The sequence below is a fragment of the Jaculus jaculus genome, chromosome 9, assembly GCF_020740685.1.
Source record: "Jaculus jaculus isolate mJacJac1 chromosome 9, mJacJac1.mat.Y.cur, whole genome shotgun sequence".
In the NCBI taxonomy this organism is placed as follows: domain Eukaryota; kingdom Metazoa; phylum Chordata; class Mammalia; order Rodentia; family Dipodidae; genus Jaculus; species Jaculus jaculus.
The window spans coordinates 26,160,440-26,178,671 of NC_059110.1; the positions used below are offsets into that span (position 1 = coordinate 26,160,440).

At 45.2% G+C, this 18,232-nt stretch overlaps 1 protein-coding gene across 1 annotated transcript; it reads left to right on the top strand.

The window, feature by feature from the left end:
* The first annotated feature begins 14,957 nt into the window (after positions 1-14,957).
* On the top strand, positions 14,958-17,404 carry Cited2 (Cbp/p300 interacting transactivator with Glu/Asp rich carboxy-terminal domain 2). Its single transcript, XM_045158718.1, has 2 exons — positions 14,958-15,016; positions 15,586-17,404. The coding sequence occupies exon 2, from the start codon at positions 15,594-15,596 to the stop codon at positions 16,425-16,427; it is 834 nt and encodes a 277-aa protein (XP_045014653.1). The 5' UTR covers positions 14,958-15,016; positions 15,586-15,593; the 3' UTR covers positions 16,428-17,404.
* Positions 17,405-18,232: the final 828 nt, after the last annotated feature.

Consider the following 18,232-nt stretch of genomic DNA (forward strand, 5'->3'; position numbering starts at 1 on the left):
AGTTAAAATGTAGTTTCGTGATCCCTTATGTTAGCCAGGCATTTTCTTTGCATTGGGGATATGGTGATATGCCACTCAGGATAAGATAAAAGCTTGATCCTACCCACCATGGGGACAGTAGTCAGGAGTCACAACAAGTACACTGTGAGAGAGAGGTTCTGAAAGGTATTACAGTCGCACACCATAGAAAGACCCTTCAGTCAGCAGTGGAACACACACATATAAGATGGTGGTCCAAAAGACTCTATCATGTCATAACATCTTAGCTCTTGCTTTTTGTAAGTATGCTCTGTGATATTTGTACAGTGATGAAATCTCCTAATGATGCATTTCTCAGAATGTGTCCCCACCCCCCAACGGTTAAATGAGCCATGACTGTATATCTAGTCAGGGCAATAATGGGACCTGATGTGATTTACCAGAGTCAAATCGCTATAAAGTTTTAGACAATGACCACAGCAGTTATCAGTATACAGGAGTCCACCAACTTAGAGTTTCAGATCATGTCAACAGATCCATGGTGAATGGAATCCAGAGAAAACAGGAAAGGATGGAGGGCTAAGAACAGTCACTGCCTCTACGCTTTTGTGTGTGTGTGTGTGTGTGTATAGCCACCACAAACCAAGGCTTGGCTTCAGCTCAGCCCAAGCCATCCATTCGAAGCAGAACCAGCTCTCTTGTGCATCAGATTGACAAGACATCGATAGAAAACACCTGATTATTTTACAATGCGTGGGGGGGGGTGGTGACTGGAGAGGTATGCTTCTCCAGAGCCTGCAGTTCTTATGGTTACAACTCCCAAAGTACACACAAGGCCAGGAAGCTGGGATTTTCCTGCTAGAAATGCTGATCTTATCTTGTCAGTGTTTACGTCCCCTCTTTCACTCACAGAAGATAATCTTATCTCAAAGATCTGAGGGTCCTACCCCAGTACCTTCACACAGTGATTCTAGAGTTGTCCTGAACATCAAGTTATCCTAGAAATCCCTCTCTCACCACAAATGAAGGCTATAAACCAGACTGTTGAAAATACGTAGAAGAATTGCACCTATAAGAATTCAAGAAAAAATAGCATTTAAAATCAAAATAACTTACAAATCAATACACATATTCTTATCTAGTTGCTTGTTACCCAGATAATATAAGAATTTCAACCAGGGTGGTAATTGAGGGAACTGAAGAAATTAGTGAGGTGACCACGAAAACAGGATAGAATTCACAGTTTAGGGTCATATGTTTATCTGCTATAGCAAAGAAACCTGTATTTCTTTTTAAATTTAAATATCTATTGATTTATATGCAAGCAGAGAAAGCCAGGGAGATAGAGGTAGAGAGAGTGCGAATGGGTGCACCAGGGTCTCTAAATGCTGCAAACTCCAGATGCAAGTACTACTTTGAGCATCTGGCTTTATGTGGGTACTGTGGAATCAAACCCAGGTCATTAGGCTTTGCAGATGAGTCCTTTAATCACTGAGCAATCTCTTCAGCCCAAATCTGTATTTTAAAAAATTGGTTAATATTAAAATTCCCAATGGTGGGACTGGAGAGATGGCACAGGAGTTATAGGAGCTTGCTTGCAAAGCCTGATGGCCCAGGTTTGATTCTCCAGTACCCATGTAAAGCCAATGCACAAAGTGGTGCATGCATCTGGAGTTCATTTGCAGTGGCAGGAAAGCCAGATGTTCCCATTCTCTCTCTCTTTCTTTCTCTCTCCTTTTTTCTCTCTCAAATAAACAAAAATATAAAGAAACAAAAATATATTTTAAAAAGTTACCAATGGCTTAGTGTATTGCTGTCCTGTCCCAGCCACTGATTTCAATTATATATAATAATAATAATGAGACCCAAAATACACTGAATGTGACCAAAATGAGTATTTATGTCCCTGATGCACATGGATCCTTCATAGTCTTACTCTTTGAGAGTACTCTTTCTCTTCAAGAATGTGTTAATTTGGGGGCTGGCCAGATGGCTCAACTACTAAGGCATTTGCCTGCAAAGCCTAACAACTCAAGTTCATTTCCCCAGTACCCACGTAAAGCCAGATGCACAGTGGCACACACATCTGGAGTTTGTTTTTGATGGCTAAAGGTCCTGGTGTGACCATTCTCCCTACCCCTCTGTCTCTCTTTATGTCTCTCTCTTGCAAATAAATAAATACAAATTTTTTAAAAGAATTCTTTAATTTTATGTTTCCCTTGTGCCATAATCTTCAACAAATTAGAAGCCTATTGTGAGTGTCTTAGATGATAATTTTTCAAACTTGTACTGTTGTTTACAACTACAATAGTAAAAGTCACATTATTTTTAAGTATTGAATATTAGTACAAAACAAACAAAAGTGGTTCTAATATGTGTGTAATGTGTGTGCCATTTTAATTTTTTGTTGGTCTATTTTTATTTATTTATTTGAGAGCGACAGACAGAGAAAGAGGCAGAGAGAGACAGAATGGATGCGCCAGGGCTTCCAGCCACTGCAAATGAACTCCAGACATGTGTGACCCCTTGTGCATCTGGCTAACGTGGGTCCTGGGGAATCGAGCCTCAAACCAGGATCCTTAGGCTTCACAGGCAAGCACTTAACTGCTAAGCCATCTCTTCAGCCCGTGTGTACCATTTTAAAGTAAATGACATTATGGTCTGCTGTAGGAAAGTTTATTTATCTATTTATTTTTGAGATAGAGTCTTGCTCTAGCCCAGGCTGACTTGACATTCACTACGTAGTCTCAGGCTGGCCTTGAACTCACAATAATCCTCCTACTTTGGCCTCCTGAGTGCTGGGATATAGGAAATTTTTTGGAGTGGATCACATAAAGAATTTTCTTGCTTGAAATACTGTAGCATTAGCCAACTGAACTCAATAGGGAAAAAAAAAAGTGTGCTGTAGTTGTTGCTAGATTCACACTGCAAAATCTGCCATTTGAATGTAGTTCATTTCAAAGTTTATTGGTTCTGCAGTTTCATTCCTGTTTGAAACATAAATGTGTTCTAGTATTGCCATTACAAAGGAGCCTTAAATGTAAGATCACGTGTTGTTTTATATTTTCATATGTATAAGGAATATAATAAAATGAGTTAATTAAACATTTGAGACTTTAGAGATCATTTCTTTTCTTTTGGAAAGGCTTTATATATTATTCTTAAGAAGGATTGGAATGAACCAGTATGTTTCAACATTCTTGTCTCGGGAATCACCTCATTATTATCTCTGAACCATTTAGGTATTTTTAGGTCATTTTAAAACATTTTTGCATGACATAAAAAGAAGAGAGTTCACACAAAATATGTTTTAGAAATATGTGATGTGAAATTTATTTTGACTCAATTTTTAGTATTTATTACATAAGTATAAAAAGAGCTTACTAAGCTTTTTTGTTTGTTTTGTTTTGTTTTGTTTTGTTTTGTTTTGTTTTGTTTTGTTTTGTTTTGTTTTTTGAGGTAGGGTCTCACTCTAGCCCAGGCTGACCTGGAAATCACTTATGTAGTCTCAGGATGGACTCGAACTTCCTGCCATCCTTCTATCTCTGCCTCCCAAGTGCTGGGATTTAAGGTGTGCATCACCACACCCAGCCTAAAATATTTTTAAAATATTTTTATTTAGTTATTTGCAAGCAAAGAGAGAAGAGAGACAGAGAGAATGGGCACACGAGGGCCTATAGCCACTGCAAAAGAACTCCAGATGCATGTCCCACCTTGTGCATCTGGCTTTACAGGGGTACTGGGGAACTGAACTCTCATCATTAAGTATTTCAGGAAAGTGCCTTACCAGCTGAGCCATCCTCCCAGCCCTAAAAAGAGCTTTTTTGACACAGTAGACTTATTGTTGCATGATATCTTTTCAATTAAGGATATAAAGAAAAGCATGAGTTACTGGTAAATTCTGAACAGAATATATTCTCTTTGGATCTTAGATTAAGTACATATTTAAATATATGAGCTATACCTGCATATTATAAGATCAGAAACTGACAAAATGTTTTCATTTCCTAAGACTTTTAGTTCTTCAGCTTTAAACATAAAAAATTAGCTAGGGAGCTGGAGGAATGGCTTAACAGTGAAGGAGCTTGGCTGCAAAGCCTAAGGACCCAGGTTCAATTCCCCAGGACCCACATAAGCCAGACTCACAGAGTGGCATCTGGAGTTCGTTTGCAGTAGTTGGAGGCCCTGGCACACCCATATCCTCATTCCCTCTCTCTCTCTCTCTCTCTCGCTCTCTCCCTCCCTCTCAACTAACTAAATAAAAATAAAATATTAAAAAAAGAAAGCACCATATAGTACATGTATCTAGAGATCATATTCTCTCTTTCTCAGATAAATAAATACAATTAAATATTTAGAGCTGGAGAGATGGGTTAGTGGTTAAGCGCTTGCCTATGAAGCCTGGTTCGAAACTCGATTCCCCAGGACCCACATTAGCCAGATGCACAAGGGAGCACACACATCTGGAGTTCGTTTGCAGTGGCTGGAGGCCCTGGCGCGCCCATTCTCTCTCTCCCTCTCTGCCTCTTTCTCTCTCTGTCTGTCATGCTCAAATAAATAAATCAATCAATAAATAATTTTTTAAAATATTTTTAAAAACTTAGCTAGGAAAATATGTTCTAATCAGTTGAGATTTTTAAACATATTTTTATTTATTTATTTATTTATTTATTTACAAAAGAGAGTGATAGAAGAGAGCGGATGGGTGTGCCAATGCCTCCAGCTGCTGCAAACTCCAAATGCATAAGTCACATTGTGCATCTGGTTTGTTTGGGTGTTAGGGAATCAAACCCAGGTCATCGGGCTCTGCAGTCAAATGTCTTAACCTCTGAGTCATCTCTCCAGCCCTCAGCTGAAAATGTTAAAGGCATTTTGTTTTAAGACAAAAGAGAGGATGGACCTGGACCTGGACCTGCCAGGGACTCTTTCCACTGTAAACATACTTCAAACGCATGCACCACTTAGTGCATCTGGCAGTGCAAGAAAGCACCTTTAACCACTGAGCCATGTCCATAGCCCTCAGTGAAGATTTTGAAAATTCATATGTGTGCTTTGTTTGTTTGTTACAGATGGTAGTTGACTCGTTCTTTTTGTTGTTGTTTGTGTTATTTTATTTATTTATTTATTTGAAGTACAGTCTCACTCTAGCCCAGGCTAACCTGGAATTCGCTATGTAGTCTCAGGCTGGCCTCAGACTCACAGTGATCATGCTACCTCTGCCTCCTGAATGCTGGAATTAAGTGTGTGTGCCACCATGCCTAGCTGACTCATTCTTTCTAATAAACTGAAGGCTGACTTGGGTGTAGTCATCATGATGCTTAGTATTGATCTTTGAGTCCTAGAATTATGTATTTGCACAATATAAGAGTTTTCATTTTGCAAATGCAACTCCTGGATGAGGTGAACATTGTCATAAGTCATTTGCAAAATAATTATCATAATCACATTTCTCAATGATTTATTTTATTCAGGACCATCAGTCTTCTGTCTTTACATAAAAATTCCATACATGACAAAGAATTGAAAATACTTAAAGGTTGAATGTTGGTGCCTGTACTCCTGTGACCCCCCCCCCCAATACTCAGGAGGGTGAGGTAGAAAGATTGAGGGTTTGAAATTAGTCTGGGCTGCACAGCAAGACCCCGTCTGCAAAATCCAAAAGCAAAGCAACCAGAAATCCACTTAAAGCTGTGAGACTCTCAAACGAGCCTGCAACATGCGTATTAAGCTAAGAGCAGCATACGTCCCAGCTGTGGACAACTGCTCTGGAAGCTCACTCGCTCACACTCAAATTCCCACAAAGTACAGTTGGAGCTGAAAACAAAGTCCGTAATAAACTTACTTCATATTTTTTGAAAGAGCAGAAACTGATAGGCAATTTGTTCACCAGTTTCTACAAGGCTATGAGCTAGAGCTCAAGCCGGGAGATGATCACAGCCATTCAAAGCGCCTCTGTCCCGTTCCCCTGAAGTTCCGCTTTTCCCTCTCCTGTCCCGCTGAAGTCCTCCTGCACACAGCCTCCTCTGATCATTGCACTGATGTTTTGAAGCCCTGATATTTAGGAAGTCTTTGATGAGCAAGTCACTTAACCTCTCAGCACCTCAGATTTCTCCTCTAGAGAATGAAGAAGTTTGGATAAATGATTATTTTTTTAAAGTCCCACCCAGAAGTAGAGGCCCATGATTTTTAGGTATTATCCAAAGGGTTTGTTTTCATAATTGCTTAACATCAGAATGATGCCTTTAAACAAAATAAAACAGAAACCCTTAATACTTTGAGCACGTAAAAGTGACATGGAGAAAGTCAAGTCTCTCCAAAATGCAGGTTGGAAACCACTGACCGAAAGCTCTCTTTCTCAAAACGCTTTCCTTCTTCTTTGTCTCAGTGGAACCAGAAAACATCTGGAAAAGATCCACCATGTTCGTCCCCCTGTGCGTACACCAGAACATATGGACTAAGTCACCTGACAGTCCTTTCCCCTCCAAATTAAATACCATTCTAAGTCCCATTTCCCAGCCTTTTAAAATATATTTCCTTTTTAAGAAAAAAAAAATAAACCTTCTTAGGTTTCTGCACGTCTTTATTAAGATGTAACATTGCAAACCAACTTAAGAAGAGCCAAGTTCAGCAAAAGGATTACTTCCAGCTCTATCATGTGATACCTTTTCTCATCATACCCTTCAAGTTGTTTTCTTTTTAATAATAGCACTCCATTGTGCATTTGATCCAACCAGCCAACAGCTCAGGGCATCCCCTTCTTTTGATTTTTTTTTTTTTTTTGGTTGTACTTATTACTCAATAATCTTCCATTCAACACCCGTGTCATTTGTTATTGTCTTGGTGCAGCCTATGCAGTTTTTTTTTTCTTAGTGAATTTAATCTTGTTTTGATAGAGTTTTCTCTTACTGTCCAGTCACTGGAGTTTTCTTCTGCCTTTCAGGAGAGGTAAGCCAACTTTAAAACCAATGTCAATGTCCCCTATTTTATGGTTAAAGTTTTAAACTAATAAGATAACTACCTGTGATGAATTTGCATTTAAACCTGTGACTCAGGCTGAATTGTGCCCCCTCCAAATTCCTATGATGAAAAGCTAACCCACTTCTTCTGTATGTAGCAATATTTGGTTTTGCGTTTTTGTTTTTTGAGGTAGGGTCTCGCTCTATTTCAGGCTGATCTGGAATTCACTCTGTAGTTTGAGGTAGGGTCTCACTCTATTTCAGGCTGATCTGGAATTCACTCTGTAGTCTCAGGCTGGCCTTAAACCATGATGATCCTCCTACCTCTGCCTCCCAAGTGCTGGGATTAAAGGCGTGCGCCACTACACCCGGCTATATGTAGCAATATTTGAAGATAAGGGCTTAAAGAGTTGGTGACATTAAAAGGGGGCCATTGCAGTGGATCTTATTTAATCTAGCTGGTGTCTTTATTTTTAAAAAGGCAATGTGTACACACAGGAAGAACACAGGAGGTGCAGCACATGGAGGAAAGGCCACAGGAGGACAGAGCAAGGTGGACACTGGCCAACTAGGAGAGGGTCCTCAAAACAAACAGGACCTATTGTTTCTTGCTGGGAGAATTCAATTTCTGTGTGTGTGTGTGTGTGTGTGTGTGTGTGTGCACATGTGCATGCACAAGCAGCAGGATACAGCAAGAAAAATGAGGGGGGGGGAGAGAGAGAGAATGGCCATGCCAGACCCTCCAGCTGCTGCAAATGAACTGCAGATGTGCGCATCACTTTCTGCATCTGGCTTTCTGTAGGTACTGGGGCATTGAACCTGGGTCATTAGGCATTTCAGGCAAGCTCCTTTACTGATGAGCCATCTCTCCGGGCCAAGAAGTAAATTTGCTTTGATGCAGCCTCTCAGTCTGACTTGATTATGGCAGTGCCAGCAAAGTTAATGTTGTTTTGCCCACAGCATTATACAGCCCTTGGGTTTCACCAAGGAACCTCCGCGACAACTGAAAGAGCTACAGGAAGGCTCAAACAAACATGACTCAAGTCAGAATCATTCAAATAGGAAGATCTCAGCAAAATTCCTAAGCAGCAGCAGGGAAAGCAGAATTCTTTCCGTCTCAGGGAAGAGAAAGGAGGAGGAGCAAACATCAGAGCAGACCTTCAAGAACAAGCAAAATTCCAGGTGTGGGCACAAGGGAGGCAGGAACTGGTAGCAACCCAGGAAAATAGGCTCATGCTGTCCCCATAAACCTTGTGACAATAGCCCTGGCTGTCTACCACCCGGGTCAAGGAGGTGATTTGCAAACCTCACTAGGACCAACAGAGAAGCTTTTTCAAAAGTGTACAAGACATGTGGCTATCATCCACAATGAGCTTTTGATCAGAGAGACCTACAAGGTTTCCTAAAAGAAAGACAGATTTCTGTCCGAGTACTTGATAACCCACCAAAGGTTAGTGTTAAGACCCTACTGCTGAAGACACCTTTTGTGATTGACACGTAAAATGGAATGGCATGGCTGGAAGCTGGAAGAGAGTCAGTCCCCAGACAGTCAGCACGTTTAGTGCCAGAAGGTGCTACATGGGCAACTGGGGGAAAATGACCAATAGATGTCCAAGCAACTCATGGTCTTACCTACTTAGCAGCAAATAATCTGTTGTGATGCCCACACAGGTGCAATAGTGGCACACAGCCATGGTGGGGAAACAACTGCTCTTGGTTTGGCTAGCTGATCCCCTCAGTGGTCCAGGACCCATAGCTGGAGCTGGGAAACAAGTCAGAACCATATCCAAACATAAGCCCACTGTCCATTATCAAGCTACCATCAATCATGGGCTACAAGAGGGCCTACACCTATTAAATTCTCTATCAAAAAAAGTAAGGGTGGGCTGGAGAGATGGCTTAGTGGTTAACCGCTTGCCTGTGAAGCCTAAGGACCCCGGTTCGCGGCTCCATTCCCCAGGACCCACATTAGCCAGATGCACAAGGGGGCACACGCATCTGGAGTTCGTTTGCAGTGGCTGGAGGCCCTGGAGCTCCCATTCTGTCTCTCTCTCTCTCTCTCTACCTTTCTCTCTCTCTCTGTCGCTCTCAAATAAATAAATAAAAATAAACAAAATTAAAAAAAAAAGTAATGGTTATCTCATTTGTCCTGGTGCTAACTTACTCTCTGTTGGAGAAACTGCTTCTCTTTTTCAGATATATGTAGATCCTAAGGAGAGAGCCACCCCATCATACCTCAAAAGGGCCCCAGCTGAAACTAAGAAAAATTGGCGAAACAAGCAAGGGTGCTGTTTTCCTGATGAACCAGATATCAGCACAAGGGTGAAGGAGATCAACACAAACAAAAATCAACTCCTACCAAATCAGAGAGCCAGAGACCCAAAGGCCCCCAACACCTCAGCACTGAAGCAGACCAAAAATGAACCCAACATGGCTCAGGGAAATTTTGTGGAAGAGGGGGTGGAAAGAATGTCAGAGCCCCATGTTGGGTCATGATATGCAGAGACATTTATCTTACCCATAACTGTGGGCTAACTCCACAATGCATGACCCATATACCTCAACATGGAGGGGCCAAGGGGAGAGGGTAGGTCACGGATGAGCCTAATAATGGTACCAAACTGACTGTATTTGCTGAATATAAAACTAATTAATAAAAAAAATTAATGTGTGCAAGAGTCCATTGTGAGGGCTCTAATCTGTAATCCCAGCACTCAGGAGGCTGAGGCAGGAGTATTGCTATGAGTTCAAAGATAGCCTGGGGCTTCAGAATGATTTCCATGTCAGCCTGAGCTAGAGTAAGATCCTACCCACAAACAAACAAAAAGTATACAGTGGTGGATTATTTGCTCAGCATCACACACACACACACACACACACACACACACACAAATCAGAAAAAGTGGAAATTCATAGGTCCCAGAGATCCACTCTCAATCTGTCGAATCCGGATCTCCAGAGATGATGAAATCCCAAAATCTTTACTTTGCCGACTTCTTGTCTGAGGTCAGCTCAGAGACCCTTTCTTAGCATCAACATTTCGCTGGCCCTTGTAGACTAATGGCTTCATGCCTATTGAATTGGAAAATGCATGAAGGTGAAAATTCCATTCAGAACTTAGCAAAATGTCAAGTGAAATGGTATCTCATTAATTAAAACCAAATCCATAAGTCCATAGTGACACAGGTTTAATTTTGACATGCACATGTACATGTAAAGCCATTGTTTATTCAACTTGAACATGGTGCTGGTCTCCTTAAAGAGATTCTGCCTCTATAGATTATGTGTTCATAGTCTCTCTAGCATTCTAATTCTTTTCACTATGCCTCTCCTTCAACTTTATGTTTTCTTATTTTGTTTTCACTTTCTTAAAACTCTAATATTCAAAGTCCTCCTTATTAAAGCAATGAAAATAATCCATGCCTATTAAAGATTAAGTGAGTTCATATTATTCAGGTAAAGTGGGAAACACAATGTGAAACACAAATATGAGCCCTTTAATACATTTTCAATGTCTTTTCTCAGCTTAGGTAAAAACTCTATGTCAGCTAAAAGTTTACAGGAACGCGGGCCCTTCCTCCACTCCTATTACTGAGCAGCTCGTGATCCCCTGGTGAGCTACCTTCCCATACATGACACTTCTGCCTAAGTGAATGACAGGCCACCATGTACGCTGCGGCAGGGAGCTTTTCTCCTTTTCAACATGCTGGGATTTTCTCCCTCTGACCTCCAGAGACTTTTCCTTGACTCTTCATATTGGTTCCCTTAGAACTGGTGCAGTCTTTCACTCCTAGTTCATTCACTCATTCATCGTCAGTGAGAAACTAATCCATGCCAGGTCTTGTTTCAGACCCAGAAGGAGCTAGAAACTACCTCTTGACTCCCCAGGAGCTTCTAGTGAGGGAGGTGTTAAAACAGTCAATTCACTATGAAAAAGTCAAGTCCTGTAAAGACAACAAAGAGAGTAATTGCTCTTTGGGTGGGACACGGAGGAGGACCTCTGAGTTGGAATGAGAGCAGAGACATTAGGAAATGAGAACATGGGCCATCAGAGCATGTGACAAGAACGTTCCAGGCAGTTTCTCCCTCAGCAGTGGGGACCTTGCAATTCTGTTTCTTCACCACTGTTATGAGCTGCATTGTATCCTCCTAAAAAGATATGGTATGTTGGGCTGGAGAGATGGTTTGGTGGTTAAGGAGCTTGCCTGCAAAGCTAGCTGACCCAGGTTAGGTTCCCCAGGACCCATGTAAGCCAGATGCTCAAGGTGATGCATGCATCTGGAGTTCATTCACAGCACCTGAAGGCCCTGGTACACCCAGTCTCTCTTTCTATCTGCCCCTCCCTCTCCCTCTCCCTCTCTCTCTCTCTAAAATAAATAAATAAATAAATTTTCTAGTGCCTCAGGATATGATCTGGTTTGAATATAGGATCTTTCCAGGGGTAACTAAGTACAAATGAGGTCATTACGATAGGTTCTAATCCAACACAACTGGTATCTTTATAAAAGGGGGAAATTTAAACAAGGGGTACAGACACAGAGGGGATATGACATGGGAAAAAGAAGGCAGAGATCAGTGACCCATTTGCCACCAAAACTGTCAAGTGCTGCCAGCAAACCAAAAGATATGAGAGGGACAGAGAGAACTACCTTCCACAGTCCTCCAAAGTAATCCTGCCAACTCCTGACCTTGGACTTCTGGCTTCCAGAACTAACAGACAATAACGTTTTGTTGTTTGGGCACGGTGTCCTGGTATGCCAGTCCTGAATGCAGCCATCGGGCCCTGGCAGGAGCAGAGATAAGTCACTCCCTTCAAGGTCCCCGGGATCAAACTCTAGTTACATGGGTCTTTCTGTACCTTTGGATCACTGTAACTAGCCTGTGACTGGACTCCCTATTTCCAGGCTAATTGGTCTCAATCCATGCTCCACAACATGACCTCACAGGCTCCCAAGCTTCCAGCCACACCCCACTGGTGTCTCTGGGACCCAGTCCAAATTCTGTTTGCAGAAACAAAGCCCTTGGGATCCAGCCTCAATGTACCTTTCCACATTGTTGCGCCCATCTTTACCTTGACTCCTTCATATGTGTGGCCAAGCTTTTACACAGTTCAGGCCTTGACTTAGTCACCATGTCCACTGGGAAGCCTCCCAATGCCCACAAGCCCACAAGAGAGGATGTCGTGTCCCTCCTCTGAGCTCTGTCAAACCCTTGGGCGTTTACCACACTGTATGCATAATCTGTTTATCTGGCTCCTTCTCTTGACCATGAGTTCCTATCTTGTTTGTATCTCCAGGCAGTAAGAAATGCCTGGCACTTTAGGGAACACACACAAGAGGGGAACAAATGAGCAGAGCATCCCCTGTTCCCTCCAGCTGGCCCCAGAAGCACTTATTTTTCCCTTTAAGAGATTGGGGGATGGGCACATGACCTTTCCAGAGATTTCCCAACACTGTATAGAATCACCCGGAGCTGGATGGTGTCTACCTTTCCATGGCTGCAGGAGAAGTTCACATTAGGCATTCAGGTGTTCCTTGTGTTGCCGGACACTGCACAACAAGGGAAGTCAAAAAGCAGAAACTATCCAAAAAACTTAATCTAGGTTGGCCAATATTTCTCTCTCTCTCTCTCTCTCTCTCTCTCTCTCTCTCTCTCTCTCTCTCTCTCTCTCTCTCTGATAGGAAGGAAGGGTCCTTTCAGATCTCTTCTGACTCTTTGGATTCTCCAACTTTTGCCCTACGGGTGAGGACAGTGGCTGACACTTAAAAACAATCTATTCCGAGCTCACTTCTCCATAAAAAGTAAACCTTTTTAGACGATTCAAAAAGTATTTGCATACAGGGTTATAAATGTTGGAGCCCCTGAAAAAGAGAGAGAAAGAGAAAGACAAATGTGGCTTCTGTTGTTCTTTTTGGGGTGTTTGTTTGTTTGTTTAAATATGGCTAGCTAGAGGAAGACAGAGGAGTGACAAGGAAAAATCATCAGGTTTCGGTCTCTGGCAAATTACGGAATGGGGAAATGTATCAGAATTTCCAGTCCTCAAGAAACAGGGTCTACAAAGTCTTGTGGGCTAGAAGAGAGAAAAGGAAACCGGGTGGGGGTGGGGACGGGCTCTCTGCAGCAGGAAGTCTTCGATGGCCAATGGAGTTAGGAAGAAACAACTGTGTGCAGAAGTCCTTATTCGGAGCGCTAAAGTCTCTCTTTAACCACATAGAAAGAGAGATCCACGCTTCCGAGCAGCCTGGTCTGGGTGCTAGAGAAACAAGTCGGTTTGCCCATTCAGGAAAGCCAGAAGGGCTCCTACTGGGTAGTGGCCTAGACCGGTGTTAAGGGTTTTATTTGCAAGTCAATGAGCCAAATGGGCGACCGGGCTCGTCGTGCCGCGTTCTGCAAGCAAGGTTATTATTATCACCGCCTATTGCTTCACTGAACAATTTCACTAAAAAGGAAGAGTCCCAGAGGTGTGTGCGCGCACAACACGGTGCCATACGGGACTTGCCGCTACGTGCCCACCTCCGAAACGACTTTATTTACAAAGCGATTACCAAGGCTATTTGTTTTCCTTTTCCGGCAGCGGCAGCCTTACTCAGCCCTCGAATTTCTTAATTGCAAGCCCGTTTGCTTCTAAATCAACCCCAAACCGTCAGTCAGGCTGAAGCCCCGGAGGGAGGTTGTGCAGGTTTGCACACACACACACACACACACACACACACCACCTTCCCCGGGCAATAGCAGAGGCAAGTAAGAGTGAGCGAGTGTGTGTGTGTGTGTGTGCATGCATGTATAACTGTGTGTGTGCGTGCGTGTGTGTGTGTGCGCGCGCGCGCGCAAAAAGGTGGATCTGGGGACGAGGATCGCTGAGTTTGTTTACAGAGCAGGGACGCCTCAGCTCGGATGCCAAAGCTACCAAGAGCTGCAAACGCAAACTTAGCAAAAGCACACGTACCCCGGGAGCGCGGAGCTGGCCCGAAATCACGGAGCGGATCAGCGAGCGCAGGAACGGAGGCCGCCGGGTCTGAGAGCGGTGCGCGCGCCGTCCACCTGCAGCCGCGGCCGCTCCCCGCCCCCAAGCTCCTGTCCTTGGAAGAAGTCGGGGCGAAAACAAAAATGATACAATAAATAAAATAAAATAAAATGCATGTGCACATAGAATGCGTCTAGGTTAGGTTGATCTGCTGTCCCCATAAAAACACAAAGGCCCGGCTCAGCAAAGAGCGCTGAAGGGAGAAAGCTTTACTGGCTCTGGGCTTAAAAAAAAAAATCCAACCTTTCGGGAAAGCACAGCCATCCTGCGCAGCCCTGGGTGAGGAGGGCTTCTGCCAAACCGAGAGAGGCACTGCGCAGAACCTGGGGTGCTGAAGGGACCCCCGTTTCCTGTAGAGGGCAGAGCAGATCTCTAGGTGAGCCTGGTGCTGGGGGGTGGGGGGATGGGGAGAGGTGGCCCGAGGAGGCGGGGAGTTCGTCAAGCTCCCCACGGACGGAGCTCTCATCTACAGGGCGGGGTGGCCCGGAGTATCAGCCCCTAGCTCGGGAGGTGCAGACCGGGCCGGAGCATCTGGGGTCCAGAAGGAAACGAGATTCTGGGGGTGGGGAGGAGATCGGGGCGGCTCCTGGACGCGCAGCCTCTGCGCACGTGCGGCCGGGGCTGCGGGGACGCTGTTGGTGTGGGGTTGGAGTTGGGAGGAGGGGGGGGGGGTGGTAACCCGGTCCAGGGCGCAGCAACTCCGGCATCCGTGTATTGGCCGCGTCCGCCGGGGAGGCGCTCGCTCCGCCCTTCCTGAAATCCCTTATATTAAGCGTGGCCGGAGCCCTGAGAAACACTGCTCATTGTTGGCAGCTGCCTGGCCGTCCAGCCGAGCCGGGAGGACAGCAGCGGAGGGAAAAAGAAAAAAGGGAAACTGCTCCGGAGTCTGCTCCAGCGGCCGCCGCGAGCACCTCGGCGCCCACCTCGCCCCGCGCGCTCCCCGCGTCCCGCGTCGCCCCGAGGCCCCGTCTATGAGCTGCTGAGCCGCTCCCGGACCCCACGAGCCCGCCCGCCCGCCCGCCCGCGCTCTTCCGAGCCCACATCGCCAAGACGGAAGGTAAGAAGCCGGCCCGGGGGATGGGGTGTGCGGGGCGCAGGGGGGGTGTGTGTGTGTGTGCTCCTGCCAGCTTCGTCCTCCGAGGGCTTGGGCTCGCCCGGAGGAAGAGCGCGAGGCGGAGCTGGGGGAATAATAACAACAGGATGTACAACAACAGGATGAGGAGGGCTGATCGAATGCCTGAAGTTCGCGGCCGGGCGACGGGGCACTTCCTTTATTAGAGAGGGAGGGGTGTGGGCTCCGGTGACCCCCCTCTCCAGCCCCCTCCCCTCTTACCCACACCCGGATCGTGCAGCGCCTCGGGCTGTGCGCTGGGGCTGGCAGGTCCGCCGAGGTGGCGAGCTCGGGTGCACGGGGCTCCTGGAAGTGGCATCCTTTGGAAGAGGGTGTGTGTGTGTGTTGTGTTGTGTGTGTGTGTTTTCGTGGTACCCAGCTGACGGGCGCTTCCCCTTCCCCCGGGGGTGGGAAAAGCCTTGAGGGACAAGGGCGAACCAAGTGGGGTGCGCCAGGGTTGGTGGGCGACACGTGTGGCGCGGGGTCTTGAGCCGTCTGCCCGTTTCACTTTTCAGGACTGGAAATGGCAGACCATATGCTGGCCATGAACCACGGGCGCTTCCCCGACGGCACCAACGGGCTGCACCACCACCCTGCCCACCGCATGGGCATGGGTCAGTTCCCGAGCCCCCATCACCACCAGCAGCAGCAGCCGCAGCACGCCTTCAACGCCCTCATGGGCGAGCACATACACTACGGTGCCGGCAACCTCAATGCCACCAGCGGCATCCGGCACGCCATGGGGCCGGGGACTGTGAACGGAGGGCACCCCCCGAGCGCGCTGGCCCCCGCCGCCAGGTTTAACAACTCCCAGTTCATGGGTCCCCCGGTGGCGAGCCAGGGTGGCTCCCTGCCCGCCAGCATGCAGCTGCAGAAGCTTAACAACCAGTATTTCAACCATCACCCCTACCCCCACAACCACTACATGCCGGATTTGCACCCAGCCGCGGGCCACCAGATGAACGGGACCAACCAGCACTTCCGAGATTGCAACCCCAAGCACAGCGGCGGCAGCGGCACCCCCGGCGGCACGGGCGGCAGCGGCACCCCGGGCGGCACCGGTGGCACCTCGGGCGGCGGCGCGGGCGGCAGCGGCGGCGCGGGTGGCAGCAGCGGCGGCGGCGGCGGCGGCAGCGGCAGCAACATGCCGGCCTCGGTGGCTCACGTCCCTGCTGCAATGCTGCCGCCCAATGTCATAGACACCGATTTCATCGACGAGGAAGTGCTTATGTCCTTAGTGATAGAAATGGGTTTGGACCGCATCAAGGAGCTGCCGGAACTCTGGCTGGGGCAAAATGAGTTTGATTTTATGACGGACTTCGTATGCAAACAGCAGCCCAGCAGAGTAAGCTGTTGACTCGATCTGCAAGCCCCCTCCCCCTTCTCCCACGCGGGGTAGGGTGTGGGGAAGAAATCAACCCTCCCCCTCCTTCACTCCCCCCAACTTCTTCGGTGTGAATTCAAAAAAAAAAAAAAAAAGAAACATTCCCTTTAGACACAGTATCTCACTTTTCACAGCCTGAAAGGTTTGAGAGCTTGGAAACAAAGTAAACTAAAAACTTGTACAAATTGGTTTAAAAAAAAAAAAATTGCTGCCACTTCTTTTTTTTTTTTTTTTTTTTCCTGTTCTTGTTTGTTTTTGTAGCCTTGACATTCCCGTCCCTTATGTAGTTTGAAATATCTAGCTAACTTGGTCTTTTTTGTTGTTGTTGTTGTTGTTGTTTTTACTCCTTATTCCCTCACTTTCTCCAGTGCTCAACTGTTAAGATATTAATCTTGGCAAACTGCTTAATCTTGTGGATTTTGTAGATGGTTTCAAATGACCGAACTGCATCCAGATTTAGGAGTGAAAGGAAAAATTACATTAGTTGCTGCATGAAGTTTGACGGGCAGATATTAACTGCACAAATTCTGCCATCTCGTTTTATTTTTTTTTTTTAACTATGCATTTGAGTGCAGATTTAATTTCTTTTTTTTTTTCAGATATGCTAAACTGGAAGATTAAACAGATGTGGGCCAAAAACCGTTCTGGGTCAGGAAAAGTCATACTGTTCCCTTTCAAGTTGGCTGTCCCCCTTCCCCCCATATGTACAGACGATAATAGGGTGTGGAATGTCGTTGGTGGCAAACATTTCACAGATTTTTATTTTGTTTCTGTCTTCAACATTTTTGACACTGTGCTAATAGTTATATTCAGTACATGAAAAGATACTACTGTGTTGAAAGCTTTTTAGGAAATTTTGACAGTATTTTTGTACAAAACATTTTTTTGAAAAAATACTTGTTAATTTATTCTATTTTAATTTGCCAATGTCAATAAAAAGTTAAGAAATACTTGTTTTATAGAAGTCATTTGGGGGTGATTGGTTCCTTTGTTTTTAATATCTTTTAAGTTGACCACTTACTGATGCTAAGCAGGATAAGTTACAGGACACTGAAACAGGTCATGATGAGCTTAAGGGAGAGCAGGATTTAAGATAATTGGCATGGTGCTTTATAGTTACCATGTAACATGCCTCTTGGTGTGGTTTGATCAAAGGCTGCAAAGTTGTCAAAAGTGCTTTTTTTTTTTTCTTCCTTAATTGCTATCAAAATGGAGTGCACCCCAGGGTTAGCAATACTAACCATTATAAATATCTTTCTCACTGGGGTAGGTGGGTGGGAAGGGGATTGAAATGTTTCTAGTTATACCTGATTCAAGAACTATTTAAGAGGAGGTAGACCAGAATCCTACTGAGTGATTGATGGGGGTGGCATTAAAAAGAACTCTACCTTTATCTCCAGTGATGAAGTTCGTTTCTTAGCAAAAGTGCTAAGGGTAGGTACGCATTTTCCAGCTTGATCCCTAATAGCTTCTGACCGGATTGCAGAAGGAGGAGGTGGCGTTCCACCTGCAGGCTTCATGTTCTGTTCTATAAGGTTGAAATTTTATTCAGGTTGATTCAAAGGTCAAATTACAATCTTCACAAGATGTTCCCTCTTAAGTGTTGCCCCATTTGCCAGAATTCTAAGCTGCTTCTGTGGCATGCATTGGGCACAAAGCCCATAAAAGATCCTTTTAGAATCGCCTCTAGATAAGCCCCAGTGATGGAGGACGCGGTAACTACAGTTAAGTGGGTATTGAATTGCCTTATATAATCAAGCAAAGGAAAAAGTTAATAT

Coding starts and splice junctions, on each gene's coding strand:
- Cited2 (XM_045158718.1), top strand. CDS start 15,594: ATGGCAGACCATATGCTGGCCATGAACCACGGGCGCTTCCCCGACGGC.